Source organism: Pituophis catenifer, unplaced genomic scaffold, assembly GCF_029215685.1.
Source record: "Pituophis catenifer annectens isolate HBS135680 unplaced genomic scaffold, rPitCat1.0.hap2 SCAF_9, whole genome shotgun sequence".
NCBI lineage: Eukaryota > Metazoa > Chordata > Lepidosauria > Squamata > Colubridae > Pituophis > Pituophis catenifer.
Window position 1 is genome coordinate 1,866,865 of NW_027256889.1, and position 20,203 is coordinate 1,887,067.

The following is a 20,203-nucleotide window of genomic DNA, read 5'->3' on the forward strand; positions in this document are numbered from 1 at the left end:
TAAGTCGACAGCATAACTGTGATTTGCTGGAGGGGTTTTTAAACCCCCTGCCAGAAGCTGCAGGACTCATAATAAACCTGACAGGGCCGGGATGTGTTTAGACCCCAAGCAGGGAAGGGTTAAAAGGAGGAGAGGAGCCTCTTGGCCTGAGACTTTTAAATGTTTGCTCCTGCGCAGGCCTTGGCACCAGATGGCAAGCCAGGCTGGATTGGGCAGGAGGGTGCAGGAGGGTGAGGTGTGGCTTCCCAGGGTCAGGGGGTGGGGTGGGGCTGAGCCCGAGAGGGAACCCAGGAGGGGGGCAGAAAGAGGGCTGGTGCTTTTCTCTCCCCCCGCCCCTGCAGAGGGGGCCTGGGGGGGAGACGTTTTGGGTGCTTGGAACTCAGCAGAGGAGCCAGGGAAGGCCAGCCATAGGGTGTGCCAAGCACAGGCAGCCAGCGACGGACGGACGGACGGACGGGGTGTGGGGAGGGAGCATGCAAGACCCGGAGAAGGAGCCTATTTTGGCTTGAAAGGCAGCACACTTGGGACACTGGGAAAGGCGTGGAAAGCTGGCGTGTTGTGTGTTTGTGTGCTCTGGGAGAGAAGAAGAACCTCATCGCTTCCACTCTGGGTGGCCACAAGGCAGGCAGGAGAGCCAGCTGGGGGGGCTCTGTGTGTGTGTGTGTTGTGGGGGGGGAGGGGGGAAGACCCTGTGTGTGCACCAGGAAGGGAGGAAAGGCTAAAGCTGGAGTGTGCAAGAAAGAGAAATCTGTGCGTGCAACAGGAGTTGTGAAGAAACTGTCCAGCCCTCCTTTGGTGGGATACTTGAGCATTTCCGTGCTGGACATCCCTTCCAAGAAACAGGTGAATTAAAGAACTCGTGTGGCCACCCAGGAAGGAGATGGTCAGCCGGGAGGGTGCCCACTCGACGTAGCCCCTTCCGCCGCTGCAGCCACCCCTCCTCCAGGCTGCAGCCAGAGACCTTGCGGACAGGGTACCCAGCCTGGAGTGAGCCCACCTGGGGTGTCCCCAGGGTCCAGCCAAGCTGGCCCCATGGCAGCAGAGGTCCGACTGAAGAAACTGGAGGAGCTGGTGCTTGACCGCAACGTGGTGGGCTTGGAGACGTTGGTGGACCTCCTGTTCTGCGTGCATCATGAGCTGAGCACTTCGCCCCTGGCCCAGGAGAAATACATCACGGAGTTCCTGCAGTGGGGTGAGTCCTGTTGGCAGCTGTTATGGGGGGCCGGAGAGAACTTGATGGTTGATGTGCTGCCCCAAAGGGGGCAGTGAGAAGACGGGGTGGGGGGTGCTCTACAGATTTCCAGGGAGTTTGTGGCTTTGGGGCATAGCTGGCCAGAGTTGCTTTGCAAATGAGATGGGTGGCATACCTATTTTGGTCTAGGAGTGAAGGCACCAAGCTAGAAACTGGGGGACGATGAGTTCTAGTCCCTTCATAGACTTGAAAGTCAGTTGGGTGACTTTGGGCCAATCGCTAGGAGATAGAGAGTTCTAGCAGTTCCTTGGGTATGAAAGGCAGCTGGGTTAGTTTTGCCCAGTTACCAGGTGATGGTGAATTCTAGTCCTGTTTTGGGATTATGAAAGCTGTCTGGGTGAGTTTGGGCCAGTCCTTCCCTCTCAGCTCAGCCCACCTCACAAGGTGGTTGTTGTGGGGAAAAACAGGAGGAGGAAGCAGCAGCATTGTGTGTGTTGGTTGCCTTGAGTTATTTATAAATCAATACAAAGTAAACACCCACCCACACCCAGTGAATAAATAAATAACACACCTTCAATTCTATTTTGCCACTTACTTAGCCTTGGGTTAGTCTGAAACTTGAAAAAAGATTCGTTTGTAATTGGCATGCTTTGCGGGGTTGAAAGCGATGCCTACCACCCTTTCATAAATCAGGCCGTGACTAACTCTGGGTTGTGGGTCACACTTCTGGGGATTTGTTCCTGAGAAAAGTCTAAAGTGACAGAGAGGAATGGACACCATTAACTTGTTCTTCGATATTCACCATTTAGTTGATGAGTTGTGTTTATTATTGAGATCATCCGGGGACCTGGAAGCCAGGATTTGTGGCTGTGGGGTTGAAGTTACTTTTGAATGAGCACTTCCTTATTTCCCTCTGACTGGAGGCAGGACCAAACTTTGAATCTCTTCACACGACGTTGTTTCTCCCTCATCTTTTAAGTGTGGTCTCCTTCGAGGAAGGGGGAGTGGGATTGAATAGAGAGGAGACTGCCTGGTTTCTCGAATAAGGACAGACTCCTGCCTTGGACAGGAGATTGGACTGGAAGACCTCTTAAGGAATCCATGATTCTTTGTGGTTTACTCATGAGAAAGTAAGGTTTTTTTTTTTTTTTTTTTGCAAGAGCAACTAAGAAGATTAAAGGCCTGGAGACAAAAACACACAAAGAACGGTTGCAGGAACTGGGTATGTCTAGTCTAGAGAAAAGAAGAATTAGGGGTGACATGATAGCAGTCGTCCAATATTTGAGAGGCTGCCACAAAGATAAGGGGGACGATTTATTTTCCAAAGCACCAGAAGGCAGGAGAAGAAACAATGGATGGAAACTAATCAAGGAGAAAGGAGACACTTCCTAACAGTGAAGGCAATTAACCAGCGGAACAGCTTGCCACCAGAAGTTGTGGGTGCTCCATCACTGGAGGTTTTTAAGGAGAGACTGGGCAGCCACTTGTCTGGAACCGTATAGGATCTCCTGCTTGAACAGGGGGCTGGACTAGAAGACCTCCAAGGTTCCTTCCAGCTCAATTCTGATTGATTGAGGATCTGAGTATTATCAGGACTTGCTTGTTCTGGCCTTGGTGAAGACCAGGGTGTCCAACCTTGACAATATGAAGAGACCTGTGGGGCTTCGACTCCCAGAATGCTGGCTGGGGAATTCTAGGAATCGAAGTCCACAAGTCTTCAAGGGGGCAAGGTTGGGCATCCCTGATGAAGACCAAGATCACTTCCATTTTTATCGTCCTTGATCCTGGGCGAGGCGTGATCTGGGAGATCGGTGGGGCAGGGCAGAGCAGAGCAGAGCAGAGCAGAGTGTGGGGCTTCTGGGGCTCCTGTGAGGAGTTTCTCGGCTGCTGTGACTTTGTAAAATGCCATAAAAGGCCTCCTGCGTAGGACAGGCTGGGCCCTTTTCTCGCTCTCTTCTCCATCACTCCTCCACGGTGCTCTTTATTCCCGGAAAGAAATTGCTCGGTTTTCCTTGCAGAAGTGGCCCTGCAGGGAATGGGGCAGGCCTGCCGAGGGATGGGGTGAAGTGGGGCAGGGAGAGGTTTTCAAAGCAAGGCTGTGAAGGGCAGGAGATGGCCTGGATTTGGCCATTAACCATTTGCGGCTTCCTCCAGGGCTGACAGTTAGGATGTTCAGACAAAGAGAACAGGCTCCAGACGTCCTTAACCTGAGAGGAAATAGGGGTACTCCACCCATTTATGGCCACAAACGGACCCAGAATTTCACTGCTAAGCAAGTTAAGTCAGTTGTGCCCAATGTTGTGAGCGGTTTTTGGCCAGGGTTCTTAAGCGAAACGTAGCCGTGGTTAAGCGAATCGTACGGTCGTTAAATGAATCCGCTTCTGCCATTGAGTTTTCTGGGCAAAAGCCAGCGAGAAGGTTGCAAATGACTCTGAAAGACAGCAACTCTCGTGAATGCGCCCCATGGGGATGCTGCGATCGTTATAAGTGCGAGGAACGGTCGTAAGTCACTTTCCCCCTTGCTGTTGTAACTTTGGACGGTCACTAAACAAATGTACCGTATGTCTGTCCAAGCTTCAAAGGAAAGGTCAAAGGTCCTCTCCTCTGTTTGGTGAGGTACAGGGACACTGCAAAGATTTCCTGAAGTACAGCTAGTCCTCAACTTACAACAGTTCGTTTAGTGACTGTTCAAAGTTACAACCGGATTGGGGGAAAAAATGACTGATGAGCATTGTAGCATCTGCCAGGGTCACGTGACCAAGATTCAAATGCTTGGCAACTGACTCCTCTTTATGACGGTCACAGTGTCCCCTTTTGCAACCTCCGGGCAAGCCGAGTCAATGGGGAAGCCAGCTTCACTTCACACAGTCATGTTACTAATTGAACCACTGCAGCAATTCACTTAACAACTGTGGTGAGAAAGGTCACAAGATGGGACAAAACTCACTTAATAAGTATTTCACTTAACAACAGACAATGCTGGGCTCCGTTGCGGTTGTAAATCGAGGACTACCCGTATGTGTGGAATTTCACCCTCAGCTTCAGGCCTCACCTGGGGACTGCAGGTGCACCATGGTGAGAAACACTCTGCACATGCTCCGAAGCCCTTTGCTCTTGATAGGGACTGCAAAAATCACTTTTTTCCGAGACCAAACCTGACTGAATCCGGATAAAAGCTGCACCTTTGGACTTTTGACAGTGTGTTTACTGCATAAAAGTTTCCATGGGAAGGAATGCTCCACGCCCCCATCCCGCCCCCCCCCTTGCGCCCCCCCCCCAGCCGTGAGCAGCCAGTCTCCCAGGGCCCCGATGGAATCTGAGAATTGTTGCAAGCCCAGATTCCCAACCCGGCCGGTGCCCGAAATAGGCACCCAATGGCGCAGCTTCTTTCCCTGTGTCTGGCAAGCCTTTTGGCTTGGCTGGGGAGGGAGGCTGACCCCCCACCCCCCCAACCCTGCTCTTGGCTGGAGGGTTGTGTATCTGTTGGAAGAGGCCAAAAATAATCCCGGGTCTCGAGGAACCCAAGATACCTTCTGGCCTTGGCTCCTTGCAAGAACTGAGCGTCTCTGCAGGTAACTGCAATCAGGCAGGCAGGCAGAAATGGATGGATGAGAGAGAGAGAGAGTGGATGGATGGATGGATGGATGGATGGTAGGTAGGTAGGTAGATAAAATAGGTGAGAGAGTGGGTGGATGGATGGTAGGTAGGTAGATAACATAGGTGAGAGATGGATAGATAGATGAAAGATGGATGGATGAATGAATGAATAGATAGATGGGAGAGTGGATGGATGGATGGATGGATGGATAGATATAGATAGATAGATAGATAGATAGATAGATAGATAGATAGATAGATAGATAGATGAGAGAGTGAATGGATGGTAGATAAGATAGACAGACAGACAGATGGGATTTGCAAAGCCAGTCTGAGAAGCACCAGATAAACTGGGTTACTCCGTATTTTCAAAATTCTGCAAATAACGCTTTTAAAGTGCTTGAACTCTACGGCCACTGAGGTTGACTCCAAATGGATCTAGGCTGTACAACAGCATTTGTTCTCTGATAGTGTCTAGAACTGTAGTATTTGTGTGCCTTATAATAATTAATACCAATTATTTATTAGGGGGCTCATTGCATAAATTCTTCCTGAAAATTACGCCCAATTGCCCAATGTGGCTGTGTCGGAAATCTAAGAAATATGAGAATGGAAAAAAAAGCTGCTTGTTTCCCTTCTGCCCTTGGAATTTGGTCCTATTTCGGTCCTTTCTTGGCCGGTGCCAAGCATCAGCTGCTGCCAGCCAGCCGTTTTTTCTCTTCCCCTCGGAGAAGGAAGCAGGAAGGGGCTTCTTAGCAGGTCTGCCTCCAGTTCTCAGCTGCCGCTGGGAGATTCTTGGGGAAGGAGGCTCCTTGCAGGCCTTCTGTCCAAATTTGTCCCTTCATTTTTAATGCCCCTCCTTTTTAAATAATAATAATAATAATAATAATAATAATAATAATAATAATAATAATAATAATAATAATAATAATAATAATAATAATGAATTGGCCTAAGGTAACAAGATGATTTTCTGTCTGGATAATTTATTCATTTATTAAGAACAGATTTCCTTATACCACCTGTATGTATCTCCAGATTCGGAGTGGTATATAAAAACACAGGAACACTCCATCCCTCCTTCTGTTCTTGTGTTCCTTCCTTCCTTCCTTCCTTCCTTCCTTCCTTCCTTCCTTCCTTCCTTCCTTCCTTCCTTCCTTCCTTCCTTCCTTCCCTCCCTCTCTTTCTTTTCTTTCCTTTCTTCCTTCTTCCTTCCTTCCTTTCATCCATCCCTTCCCTCTCTCCCTTCTCCTTGCAAAGATGCAGTCCAATTGATGGACCCAGCATTCTGCAACTAGCCAGCACAACTTTGCTGCCCCAGGGACCCCAATGCCACCTAGACAAGGGGACTTTCCTCAGAGTCACCCCGGCTTCAGAATGAGCCAGAGATGGGCTGGATGGAGGGTGGTCAGTGCTTTTGCTGGGCTGCCTCAGTCAGGCCCTCCTTCCGCAGCCTTTGAGGACCCTTGCCCAAGGTGCCGACTGGGGATGATGAGTCTGGTCTCCTCCTTCCCATCCATGGCGCCAGTCGGGGACTTTTCCTCCTCCACCGTCTTGTGCTGTTTGCGTGGCCTCTGGGCGCCCCGTTCCCTTCCCCAAATGCATCCCATTCCAGCTGCCTTGATCACATCCTGCAGCTATTTTTACGCCGCTGCTTTGCCAGCCGCTTTAGCTGTTCTCCTGCCAACCCCCCCCCCCGCCCCCCCGCCCCGCTCCTCCTGGATCTCTTTGCTTGATCTTTGGGTTGCCATGTGAGGAAGTTGTCTGAGATCCTGGAAGATGTTATTCCTCTTCTCCGCTGCCAAATCTGGATATCTGGGCAGGCCGGCAGCTGAGTCACCCGGGGAGGTTAAATCTGATGGCCACCTGACCTCTTCCTTGTTGCAGGTCACGTGGATTCTTACCCCCCACTCTGCTTAATTTTTTCCACCCACACATTTATTTTTAAGGCGTGCAGCTCAGTCCTTGTGGCTGGCTGAGTCACAGGTCCAGGATGGTCGTGGCAGGATGCCGATCCTCTGCGTGGCTATTAATATTTGTGGACGAGAACTTGGCTATAGCCAGGAGGGGCAGGGGGCTTAAAGGGCCAGGCCACTGCAAGCAAGGAAAAATTATTGATTGGTTGATTAAATGTATATGCCACCCATTCCACTGACAAATGACTCCTGCATTTTCGCTGAGCCCAAATCACCATCAATGTTTGTTTGTTTATATACCACCTTTACAAATAATTCAAGGCAGCAAACATATCCAGTGCACCTTCCTCCTATTTTCCCCACAACAACAACTCTGTGAGGGGGGTTGGGCTGAGAGAGAGGGACTGGCAGGAAGCCACCCAGCTTTCATACATTTCATACATTTCATAAATTTCATAAATGTATGAAAGGGAGTAGAACTCACCATCTCCTGGTGATTGGCCCAAAGTCTCCCAGCTGGCTTTCATGCCCTAATCCTAAGGCAGGACCAGAACATAGTGAGAGGGTGTCTCCCATCTCCTCCTTTAAGCTCTGCAGTTCAGGGTTCCTGAATATTTAATTTAATTAACCCGAAGTGGGGATTAAATGAGAAACCCCAATAATGTCCTTCTGCTTCTCCTTTTCTCCAGCGGAGCCGGTCACTTCCAGACTAAAACAGCTCCGGCTGCAGCGAGATGACTTTGAGATCCTAAAAGTGATCGGCCGAGGAGCTTTGAGCGAGGTGAGGAAGAAAGACGGGCCATACTAGAGGGTAGCTTTGGAGACCCCCAAAGCGATGTCCTTGCTGGCAAAAACCAGCATTTGGGGATGCCTCTGTCATAGCAAAAGTGACCACTTCAGGTGGATGGAACAGTATGGAATGAAACTGCCTTTATATTTTAGGAATTTTTTCCAAAGATTTTAGACAAATCTGGGGTGATGGGAAGGAGGTTTAGGAAGGATGCACTTAGTCCGTCATAATGGGTTGAAGGAATAACCTTGAGGAACAGAAGAAGATCCATAACTACGACAAGAGATAAAAGTCCCAGGGCAGAAAAGTAATCTGAGAAAGTGTCTCAGACTTGACCTTCCCTAGTTCTCATGAACATAAAGGGAAGGAGGGGAGATGCGCGTTCAGATGGGCAAGATTGATGCCAGCCTTCCGAGGCAGACCAAATTTGGAAGCCAACGATGCATAAGCTAATACAGGTGTCAGACTTGCCACAAACCTCTAAAATAGAAATGATCCTTAGCTCCATTTGTTGAGAAATGTACTGTAGTTTTATTAGCGATCAAGCATATAGCAGTATAGCAAAGCTAGAATTGAGAATCACGCGCCAAAATCCCCAAGTTCTACTTCCCCCCACCCCCTTAACTATCTCTCACTGCCCAGCCCAGTATCACCAATCAGGTTCAGGCAAGATGTTTTCCTAACGGACAGTCCAAGTGTAGTTTGTTATGCGGTTCCCTCCTTCTTCCAGCTGGGTGACCTTGAGGCAGCTTCTTGAGGAGATGCAGCGCTTACTTTCGCTTCCCCAAGCATTCCCCTCCTTTCATCCCCACAGTTCATGGCAGTCTGTCTCCACATAGCAGCGAAGCTCAAGCGAGCAAAAGGTGGCAGCTGACAACAGGACTTTTATCGTTCAGTTTATCTCGCATGTGTCTCCCTTGACTGTTTTACCTGCGCAGGTGGCGGTGGTGAAGCAGAAGAGGACCTCCCAGGTGTATGCCATGAAAATAATGAACAAATGGGACATGTTGAAACGGGGAGAGGTAAGACATCTGCCAAGCCATCATGGCTACCTAGGCAGGATTTCCATCAGTGCTGGGTCTGTTCCAGGTTTGCATAAGTCCCTTCAGCCAGATTCCTTTATTGTTTTGCCACTCAAGAAACCCAAGAAAAATTGCCTTGGATTTTTTTTTCCAGCGCAGATTTTCTTAAGACATGCTGTTTGGCGTCCCAAACAGCAAAGCTGGCTGAGGAATTCTGGGAGTTGAAGTCCACAAGTCTTAACGTTGGCAAGATGGGAGACCCCCGAACTAGGGAACTGTAGATAGAGCCTCATCCACTCGTGCCCGTCACATTACGAAGCAGACGGTCTGCCCAGGGATCTCCGTCTCTCTTTGAAATCTCAACTCTGCTCCTCCAGGTTTCCTGCTTCAGGGAGGAGAGGGACGTCCTGGTGAACGGAGACAAGCGCTGGATCACGCAGCTGCATTTTGCCTTCCAGGATGAGAATTACCTGGTGAGCCCCACCGTAGCTGATGGGAGCACCGTTGATTTAGCATTTATGTGGCTGTGGCTGACTTTGATTTATTTAGACCTCCGAGTCGCCTTGTAGAGGAGATGGGTGGTATGAAAATTTTAAATATTATAATACTACCCTGTACTATATATGTATACTATATGCTAACTACATAGTATATAGCATAGCATATAGCATGGGGACCCGGTGGCTCAGTGGCTAAGATGCTAAGCTTGTCGATCGAAAGATTGGCAGTTCAGCGGTTCGAATCCCTAGTGCCGCGTCATGGGGTGAGCTCCCGTTGCTTGTCCCAGTTTCTGCCAACCTAGCAGTTCGAAAACAGGTAAAATGCAAGTAGAAAAATAGGGACCACCTTGGTGGGAAGGTAACAGCGTTCCGTGCGCCTTTGGCGTTGAGCCATGCCGGCCACATGACCACGGAGACGTCTTCGGACAGCGCTGGCTCTTTGGCTTTGCAACGGAGATGAGCATCGCCCCCTAGAGTTGGGAGCACATATGTGCGAGGGGAACCTTTATCTTTATAGTATATAGCACATAGTATATAGTGCATAGCATAGCATAGCATAGCATATAGTATAGTATAGAGCAGGGGTGTCAAACTCGAGGCCCGGGAGTTGGATCCGTCCCGTGGGGTGCTTAGATCTGGTCCGCGGGGCCGCCCTGGAAACAGCGAAGGACTGGCCAGTGGTTCCTCTACCAGCAAAAACAGACCTTGGGAGGGCCGAGCTCCATTTTCACTGGCAGAGGGTCCACCCTGCCCCCCTGAGGTCAAACACAACCCTGATGTGGCCCTCAAAGAAATTTGAGTTTGATACCCCTGGCATAGAGTATATACCCAGAATATGCTATGTCCTATAACCTACCCTACCCTACAGTGTACTTACTATATTATACCATCCTAGAGTTGAGTCTGTGCTGTGATGGAGATGTCAATCAACTTGCCTAAGAACGGGATGGTCCCTCCTCCTTAGTTCTCCTCCTTCTGCCTTTCTCCAGTACCTGGTGATGGACTACTATGTTGGGGGTGACCTCCTGACCCTGCTGAGCAAATTTGGTGACCGCATCCCGCTGGAGATGGCCCGGTTCTACTTGGCTGAGATGGTGATGGCCATCGACTCCATCCACAGCATGGGCTACGTGCACAGGTACACGTACAGGCTGGGGGCAGGGGGGGGGTCTGAGGAAGCAGAGGCTGCTCCGTGAGACGTTTGCAATCTCCGGAACATCCTTCTCCTCATGCAGAGGTAATCCTCCATTTACAACCATTGCTTTAGTGACCGTTGAAAGTTACAGCGGCCCTGAGAAAAGGGACTTAGGGCCAGTTTTCACACGACCATTGCAGCATCCTGATAGGTGATGAAAATTCGGACGCTCGGCGACTGGCTCATATTTATGACGGTCGCAGTGTCCTGGGGTCACATGATCCCCCTTTGAGAACTTCTGACAGGCAAAGATTCACTTAATAACTTTGTCACTAACTTAACAACTGCAGGGAGTCACTTGACAATGGAGGGAAGAAAGGGCATAAAATGAGGGAAAACTCACTTAACAAATGCCTTGCTTAGCAACATAAATTTTGGGCCGTAAGTCGAGGATTACCTGTATCTTCTGAGTTCACTTGTGGTGGTTCTGCCCATCCTCCTTGCCAATCGTCTCCACTCTCCGCCTGTCAGGGACATCAAACCCGACAACATCCTTCTCGATCGGTGTGGGCACATCCGGCTGGCGGATTTCGGTTCCTGTCTCAAGCTTCGAGAAGACGGGACGGTGAGGCTTCCAACCGAGTGGGGCGGGCAACCCTAAGAGCGTGAATTTTATGAGGAAAATAACCATCACGGCTTAATGATGGCCAAGGGGGCTGGCTTTGACCCAAAGACCTTTCTGATTTCCTATCAAAGCTACACACAAACTAGGATTGCCCATGGAGGGTCTGTGCTTCAAGGCAGTCTGGCAGGGACAGCTGAGGGGGATCCCTCCTCTGCCCCCCTGCTTGTGGGCTTTCCAAAGCCCCCCCCAACCCCACCTGGGCCATATCAGAAACGGGATGGGGCAGTTTGGACGCCTGTTCTGAGGTTCTCACCCCCATTCTCACGGTGGCAGGTCTGTTCCACAGTGGCAGTGGGCACCCCAGATTACCTCTCCCCGGAGATCTTGCGAGCAGTGGAAGATGGGCTTCATTCCTACGGCACAGAATGCGACTGGTGGTCTCTGGGCATTTTTGCCTACGAGATGTTCTTTGGGCACACCCCCTTCTTTGCCGACTCCGTGGTGGAGACCTACGGCAAGATTCTGCACTTCAAGGTTGGTGGCCGGAGGGATTGGGAGGGGTGGGTTAACGTGCCCTATTGATGGACCAAGAGGTGAAGTGGTTGAAGATATCCTGTTCTACTGTCAGAGGAGAATCTTTGTAGGGTTGAACTGTGGGGTCCTTGGTGGTCTCTGAGCTAGATGGTTTTCCTGCAGACATTTCATTACCTAGCTAAGTAACATCATCAGTGCTAAAGGGGAATGGGGTTTGTGGAGAAGAGGAGGAGGAGAAATGAGGGGTCTTTGGTGTTCTCGGAGCTGGGTGGTGTCCTCACAGACGTTTCGTGACCCAACTAGGTAACATCATCAGTGCTAGAAAGGAGGGGGGTTTGTGGAGGAGGAGGACTGTGGGATTCTTGGTGCTCTCTGAACTTGCTGGGTTTCTTGCAGACGTCTCATGACCAAACTAGCTAACATCATCAGTGCAATACCCCATACCCTTTCGCTTACTTGTTGCTTCCTCCTTTTGTCCCAACGTTCATTTTTCCAAGGAGCATTTCCATTTCCCCGTCTCGGCCCCAGAGATCCCCCCGGAAGCCCAGGCTTTAATCGAAGGGCTGATCTGTCCTCGGGAGACACGCCTGGGACGTCATGGAGTTCAGGACTTCAAGGAGCACCCGTTCTTCGTCGGCATCGACTGGCAGGGCCTGCGGGACTGCAGCCCGTCCTTCGTGCCCGAGTTTGCCAACGCCACCGACACTTGCAACTTTGACGTGGTGGATGACTGTCTCACCGACATGGTGAGAGGGGGAGGGGTACGTGACCTCTTATTTTTCTCCCCTTTTCCTTCCTCTCCGCTGCACCCGGGGCTGTCCTATTCGTTCCTGGCTGGGCTGAGTTTTACAGGTAGTCCTCGACTTACGACCGTTCATTTAGTGACCATTCAAAGTTACCACGGCACTGAAAAACGTGACTTAGGACCGTTTCTCACACAACCTCCCCTCGGTCACACGTGATCAAGATTCAGACAGCGGACAACTGACTCATATTTATGACGGTTGCGGTGTCCCGGGGTCATGTGATCCCCTTTCGTGACCTCCTGATAAGCAGAGTCAAAGGGGAAGCTGGATTCACTTAACAACCGTGTGACCGTAAAACGCAGGGATTTACTTAACAATGGTTGGCAAGAAAGGGTTGCAAAATGGGGCGAAACTCACTTCACCGCTGTCTTGGTTAGCAATAGAAATTTGGGGCTGAATTGCGGGTCGTGAGTTGAGGACTACCTGTTACAGAGGTGGAAGGGACCTTGGAGGGCTTCTAGTCCAACCCCCTGCTCGAGCAGGAGACTCTAGACCAGGGATGTCCAACCTTTGAACTTTAAGACTTGTGGACTTCAACTCCCAGAATTCCCCAGCCAGCATAGCTGGCTGGGGAATTCTGGGAGTTGAAGTCCACAAGTCTTAAAGTTCCCAAGTTGAACACTTTTCTCTTACACCATTTCAGAAAAACGGTGTAAGATTTTTCAAGAATCTCTTGTCCCAAAATGTAAAAAAAAAAAGAATGTTAAGCAAGCATGATGGTTTCAACAGCTTGATATCTAGAAGAAACCTTCCCCTTTCCCTAAAAAGAAGACCCTCCCCCAACCTCTTATATCAGGGAAGCTGCCTTCCGTCCTGCTTCTCTCTGCTAACAGCTGAGCTCCGTCTGCTCTGACTGGAAACGTCCCTCCCTCCCTCCCTCTCTTTTCCAGGAGACCCTGTGGGACGTCATCGAGACCTCTCCCCTCGGAGTGCAGCTGCCCTTCGTGGGGTACTCCTACACTTACACGGCTGAGAAGTAAGAAGCGTTTTTGGCACCCTTTTGTACTTTGCAAAGGCTGTGTAAGTTTCCACTCAAAGGCTAGGCTGGAACTTGCAACCTGAAGGTTTCTTTCTGGTGTCGATTTCCATAATAGTTCTGGAGCCAAAGATTGTTCTCAGCAGGTTCTTCACCCAGAGAACTGATCCTTGCATCCTTGTTTCTCAATCTCAGCATCTTTAAGATGGGTGGACTTCAACTCCCAGAATTCCCCAGCTTTATGGCATTGGGGGAGGGGGGAAATCCTCCCCTCCATCTGCTTTCCAGGGAAATTCGGAAGGGTTTTGGTCCCAAGAGCTGGGCCAGGAGTTTAAACAGGTCCAGTATGGTTGGTGGGTTGGGTCTGGCATACGGCACCTCTGCTATTGTGTGATAGATATTTTAATTTGATTTTTTTTCCTAGAGGTTTCATGACAATTGTTTTCTTAGTTGTTGTGGTTAGCCATCTGGAGTTACGTAGTATGACAAGCAGCCATGGATCTGTTCTCCATGAATAAATAAATAAAATAAACCCAGCCATGGAGAGGCAAAAAGGACCAGCTGGAGTTACAGGGAGTCCTCGACTTACGACCACAGTTGTGCCTAAAATTTCCATTGTTAAGCGAGACAGATGTTAAGTAAATTTTGTCCCCTTTTACAACCTTATTTGGCACAGTTGTTCAGTGAACCACTGCAGCTGTTAAGTCAGTCATACGGTCGTTAAGCGAATCCGGCTTCTCTGTTAATTTTGCTGGTCAGGTTGTCGCAAAAGGGGATCATGTGACCCCGGGACACTGCAACCATCATAAATACATGCCAGTTGCCAAGCGTCTGAATTTTTATCACGGGACCACAGGGATTCTGCAACCATTATAAGTTGAAGAACGGTTGTCCCTTTTTTCAGTGCCGTTATAACTCCAAACGGTCACTGCAGGGGTGGTTGTAAGTTGAGGACTACCTGTACAGATGCCGTGGGTTGAGAATCTCCCTTTCTCTCAGACAGAAAGACCCCAAGGAAAGAGACCCCGGTCCCATCGCCATGGATGTGGACCCTGCTGGGAAGAGGCCGTCGGAAGAAGCCCAGGAAAGGCCTCCAGAGGAGCTGGTAGGTAGACAAAGGGGAATTCTCTTATCACGCCTCAAGGCAGGTAGCATGGCGGCCATCGCTTATTTATTATTTGAGAGAAGGGGGCAAATAAATCAGTGAAATAAATTTAAAACTTTCAAAAAAGAAAATTAAGAGGCACTTCAAAGACCTGTGTGCAAAAATAAAATAGAGAAGAGGAGAGAAGAGGGGAGGGGAGGGGAGGGGAGAAGGAGAAAAGAGGAGAGAAAAAAGGAGAAAAGGAGAGAAGGAGAGAAGGAGAGGAGAGAAGAAAAGAGAGAAAAGGAGAAGAGAAGAGAGAAGAGAAAAGAGGAGAAAAGAGAAGAAGGGAGAAAGGGAAAAGCGGAGAGAAGAGGAGAGCGGAGGAGCAAAGAGGAGAGGAGAAAAGAGAAGAGAAAAGAGGAGAGGAGAAAAGAAAAGAGGAGAGGAAAAGAGAAAGGGAGAAATTAAAAAGTGGAGAGAAGGGAAAAGGAAGAGAATGGGAAGAGAAGGGAATAAAAGAGGACAAGAGGAAAGAAGAGAAGAAAGGAGAAGAGGGGAGAAGAGAAGAAAAGGAGAAAAGAGGAGAGGAGAAAAGAGAAGAGGAGAGGAGAAAAGAGAGAAAAGGACAAGAGTAAAGAAGAGAAGAAGGAAGAAAGGGAAAAGTGGAGAGAAGAGAAGATTGCCTAACACTTCAATGCAGTGCTGGGTTTTAGTAGCGTGATCTGGAGGTGCAGTGGAAGCCATAAAAGGTGTGGGGAGGCTCCGTTCTGTGTTACACAACCACCGCTTGTGTTTCCCGCTAGGCCTGTAAACTGCCCGATGGGCAGAAGCTGGACCAGTCCATGTTTCTCGAACTGCAGGCAGCCTTCGAGGAGGAACTGAAGAGCCGGGAGATGTTGTGTCAAGAGCTCAGCATGGTCAAGGTAGCCAACCAGACATTTGCCAGGTGAGTTGAAGAGGCGGGGAGCTCCGTGGTCCCAAAGAGTTGAGCTTTCATGGTGCCTGGCCCTTGCCTTGACTTCTCCATTATCCTCTCTGGACAATCCCTTGGGGGGAGGAACCATCACAGAGGGGTCCAGGGGAGACTTCATCCTGGCCCCTCTGGATCTTCTCCAGGTTCTCCAGGTGAACCAGGAGGCTTAGAAGTCAACAAAACACAGATCATTTGGTCCAGGCCAGGGGTGTCCAACCTTGGCAATGGGAAGACTTGCGGACTTCCAACTGCCACATAATTCCCCAGCCAGCATGACTGACTGGCCCTCTAAAACTAGGGTCTCCAACCTTGGCAACTTTATGACTTGTGGACTTCAACAACAGCTTTGCTGGCTGAGGAATTCTGGGAGTTGAAGTGCACAAGTCTTAAAGTTGCCAAGGTTGGAGATCCCTACTCTAAAAGACCCCAACTTTCTGATGACAGTCTGATTTTCTTTCCTTCCCCCTCCCCACCCAGCCAGCTAAAGGATGCCGAGAACCGAAATGTGGAACTGGAAGCTCAGATCCAACGCTTGAAAGAGCAGATCGAAGACATGAAAGCAGCAACTGAGGAGGGCAAGTCCAGTCTTCCCCTGTAGACTGTTTCCCATTCTGATCAGCTCTGGCCTTACTTACTCCCCGGGGCGACTTGGGCCACCCCTCAAAGTACAGGGAGTCCTCAGTTTATGGGTTTAGTGGCCATTCGAAGTTACAACAGCACGGAAAAGAGAGACTTACAACTGGTTTTCCCACTTATGACCGTTGCAAGCATCCCTTTGGTCACATGATCAAATTAAAATGCTTGGCAACTGGCATGTATGTATGACGGTTGCACTTTCGTGGTGGCCTAGCCGTGAAGCTAACTGCCTCCGGTTCGGAAGGTTGAGAGTTCAATCCTAGGTAGCAGCAGATATTTCTCTCCCCGGACACAAAGAAAAAAAATATCTGCTGTGAACTCCACATAGGTGTCAGGAAGGGCATCCGGCCAGTGAATGCTCAGCTCTATCCAGTCGCCCCGACTCTACCCCGAATTAGTTACGGGATGAGAGTCGTTAAAGGGAGTATGTGATCATCATTTCTAACTTTCGAAGCCAAGCAAAATCAATGTGGGAAGCCAGATTTGCTTAACAACTGCATGACTCACTTAACAACTGCAGTGATTTGCTTAACAACGGTGGCAAAAAGGTCATAAGGGGAGAGAAAATTCACTCAACAATGCGAAGAGGATCCCTAGCATGGAATGCACGATGCTTGGCGCTTTGGAGTGCAGTGATTCTCGCCCAACGCATTTGAGCATGGATACGTGTCCCGGCCCCCTGCCAGGAGGCCCTCGGCCCCACATTTTTCTTTTCCTTCCAGCTGCTTTAGGCTGGAGCCCACCCTGGCCCCCCAACCTCAGCCAGCCTTTCTTGCACTGCGTGGAACGGCCAGCCCACGTAAGACTCTGCAGGGAGAAAAAATAGGGATCTAGGGGGAAGGGGCTTTGTCCAGCCGAACAAGCTTTGCTGGGATTTGGGGTGGTGGTGGTGGGGGCTGCACCTGGACTCTGATATCTTCCTTCCCCCATTTGAACATTTTGCCTCTTTTAAAGAGCCATCGGCTCTGTTAAGAGCAGGAGAAAAATGGCACTGAGGGCTTTTTTTTTTTTCCAAGAGGACTAGGAACTTGGTTTTGCGAACATTCTGTAGGTGCTACACAAGGAACAGAGGCCAATATGCGGGGTTCCCCCCCCCCGCTTCCCTACCCGTCGGTGGACGCTGTGCCCTGCTGACGTCGGCCTCTGCTTTCTCTTTTCAGCAAAGCGGCATCGTGGCATCCCGGCTCTGTGAATACCCGCTTGTGGTACCTCTGTACCGGCACTTGCTGCTCTTTTCGAGGGTACGTCGGCTGCTCTCTCGGCATGCGCTTCCTTCTCTCGCTCTGAGCGCTCCCCCAGTGCATGCCTCCAGCTAGTCGTGGGTCTGCGTCCGTTTCCTACACCCGCTTTTCTTCCTTCACGGGGAACCGAGTCTGGTGGCACCCCCAGAACTTGGAAGCCCATCGGCCGGTGTCCCCGAGACCCTCCCTGCGGGTCAGGGCACAGACACGCACCGCAGGTTTCTGAAGCTGGGGAGGTTGGCCATTCTGTCTCTGCGTGATTCACTCTTCTGCTTGGCTGCCTTCTCCCTCCGGAGAATCACTGCAGCTTTGCTCCAGCTTGAAGAATCCGGAGTCAAAAAATCGAGGAATTGCAAGATGGACCAACTCAAGAGCGCTCGAATCCCACCATGCAGTGTTTCTCAACCTTGGTAGCTTGAAGATGGGTGGACCTCAACTCCCAGAATCCCCCAGCCAGCAGCGCTGGCTGGGGGATTCTGGGAGTTGAAGTCCACCCATCTTCAAGCTTCCAAGGTTGAGAAACACTGATTTAGGTAGAATACAGAATAACAGAGTTGGAAGGGACCTTGGAGGTCTTCTAGTCCAACCCCCTTCTCAAGCAGGAGACCCCATATGGCTGTCCAGTCTCTTCTGGAAAAAAATCTCCAGTCTTCCTAGGTGGGGGGTTAAAAAGCCCACCCAATCCATCCTTCTCTCCCCCCACCCTGGCACCAATATTCCACGCTCCCCCCCCCACCTTCAGAACCTTATAACCTCTGACCCCGGAAGGAATGTATGTAAGCAAGCTAATTTTGAAGCCGTTTGTTTGTGATCATCTCCGTGTCTTGGCAGAACTATTTTCTACCTTGGTCCGGGCTTTTCCACCAAAACCTCTTCTCTCCCTGTAATTTTATAAGCCTCTTTTCTCTGTGTTCCTGCCCCCCACCACCACTTTCTCCCCAAGCTAAAAACTCTCACGCTTTTTCTTTTTCAGAACGTGGCTGGAGTGCATTATTCGAGGCGTCTTTTTAGATATTTTAGCCAGCTTGAGTAGACCTTTTTTTTTTTAAAAGCATCCGACACCCGTTGCTCAAACTGGGCCGAGAGTATTTGCAACCTAGGTTGTTCCCGTTGAAAGGCGGGTATTTTAATTCCCATGACAATGTGCCTGGGGACTGAAGAGGTGGAGCTCAGATCTTTCAGCTGGACACCGCGTGGGCCGCTCCTGCCATTCTCTGCCCAGGAGGGGCAGGGTGGGGTCTCTGCCATCCAATTTCTTTCAGCCACCGCCACCCACCCCCTGCCCATGAGAGAGCTCTTTGTGGGGGCATCTTGACCAGTCTGCGTTCCCTTTCCAGGTACGTAGGCCCTGCATCGTCCACGTGGGATACCTGCTCTTGTGCACCGGTGGGCACGGATTGGAGGCCTCCAACCGGGGCCGAGCGGAAAGAGTTTGAACCCTGGCCGGGGCAAGGAAGAGTTGGGCACACTGGCCGCTTGCAGCTGCCCCAGCAAGCCTAGAAACGGGGACAAACCCCTTTGGTGGAGGACTGGCTTGGGCCAAGACAGTGAGGCCACATCCCGGACATCCAGCCGCCTCTCTGGTTCTCTCCCGGGCGCTTCCTTTGCTTCGAGACCACCGACCCCACTGAGAAAGCCAGGGGAAGCAGCAGGAGCTGAAGATACAATCCAGGGATCCTGCTTTTCTCAGCACCTTTGCACTCTCTCTACAGACTGCCCCCTATAGAAACCCCCTCCCCCCCAAATCTTGGATGGCACTTTGCGCTGGAAACGCACACCGTCCCCCAAAGGGGCTCCTCCCAAGAGTCGAGATGAAGCCTCCGTGCTGAAAATGCTTCGCCCAGGACGCTGCCAAGAATTTTGAGATTCTTCCCGTGACTTTTGCCGTCCCGGTCACAAGGGCCGTTTCTGCACCTGATGCCCCTTTGGGAGATGAGGGTCGGAAGGGCCCGGTCGGTGGCAGGAGAAAGGCATCCCCATCCCGCCTTCCTTGGTGACCCGTGAGAAGCGACAACTTCCCAACGAGAAGGAAGGGGACGGGGTCCATCCCCGGCGAGCTGGCAGAGCCCGACTCTGAAGAATTAGCCAAACGGTGCACTCGGCCAGCTGCAATCTGTGCCTTCCGGTTGTGCTTCGAAGGCCACCAACCCCCCCACCCCCACTAAGGCCTTATGGTGCCCATGGACTCCACAGGGGGATGCTAGTTTCAAACTGCCAGACACTCTTTTTATCTGCACTTCTCCACGTTTGAAAGCAGCCGGCAACCTCCGCTCTGTACCCCTCCACGGTTCAACCCACCCACCCCGCTTTCTAAGTTATTTCGAATGGTGAGGGGGACGTGGCAGCCCTTCCTGGCTCAAAGTGGGAGACCCAAGTCTCTAGTCCCTATGTTTGGAAGAGTGTATGCATGTTTATATAAAACAAAAGTGCATGGAAGCAAAACTGAGCTTGTCGGGGGAGGGGAGGGGGGCATACTGCTAGCTTTAGGGTTTTTCACTTAAGCCCCTCTGGGTGCCCCTCGCCTTCCACGCCCCCAATATTTATTATCCCTCCTTTGTGTAACTCCGTGCATTGGCTGCGCACATGGGGGCGCCCTGTACGCTCTGGAGTTGAAGAGGGAGGGTCTCTTGGTTTTCCAGTAGGAATAAAGTCGGATTATTTCCTGGTCTTTGTGGGATGGTTGCGGTGGAAGGAAATCTTTAGGATTTTGCAGCCGGAATCAAATGCAAACCGGAAGATGGGGTGGGAGGGACTCGTGGGTGTGAGAGTGCATCGACAGACACACACACAGAGGGTGCGAGGAATCAGCTGTGTTTCCACAATCCCTTCCCATCAGGCCTTTCACCCTTTGCAGGGAGTCCTTGACTTAACAGTTCATTTAGTGACTGTTTGAATTGACAGCAGCCCTGAAGTCATTAAGGACCTGTTTTCACTCTTACAACCGTTGCAGCCTCCCCGTGGTCACATGATCAAAATTCAGACGCTTGGCAACAGACTTTTGCCATTTTATGACGGTCAGTGTCCCAGGGTCACGTGATCCCCTTTTGCGACCTTCTGACAAGCCAAAGTCAATGGGGAAGCCAGATTCACTTAACAACCGTGGCAAGAAATGGGGCATTAACAACTCGCTCAGCTAGAGAAATTCGGGGCTGAGTTGTAGTTGTAAATCGAGG

General features: G+C 50.6%; 1 protein-coding gene across 4 annotated transcripts; it reads left to right on the plus strand.

The window, feature by feature from the left end:
• Positions 1-688: 688 nt before the first annotated feature.
• DMPK (DM1 protein kinase) lies at positions 689-19,696 on the plus strand. Of its 4 annotated transcripts, none has more exons than XM_070950239.1 (15): positions 689-1,192; positions 7,395-7,486; positions 8,434-8,517; positions 8,895-8,990; positions 10,007-10,155; positions 10,684-10,777; positions 11,111-11,311; positions 11,809-12,072; positions 13,008-13,093; positions 14,093-14,198; positions 14,984-15,126; positions 15,631-15,728; positions 16,512-16,588; positions 16,950-17,030; positions 18,368-19,696. In XM_070950239.1, exons 1-15 carry the CDS (start codon positions 1,033-1,035, stop codon positions 18,464-18,466), a joined length of 1,830 nt encoding a protein of 609 aa, XP_070806340.1. In that variant the 5' UTR covers positions 689-1,032; the 3' UTR covers positions 18,467-19,696. The 4 variants fall into 4 exon arrangements, with proteins under 4 accessions (XP_070806340.1, XP_070806341.1, XP_070806342.1 ...); XM_070950240.1 differs by having other exon boundaries at positions 11,809-12,057; XM_070950241.1 differs by lacking the exon at positions 16,512-16,588 and having other exon boundaries at positions 18,368-18,456.
• The last annotated feature ends 507 nt before the right edge of the window (positions 19,697-20,203 follow it).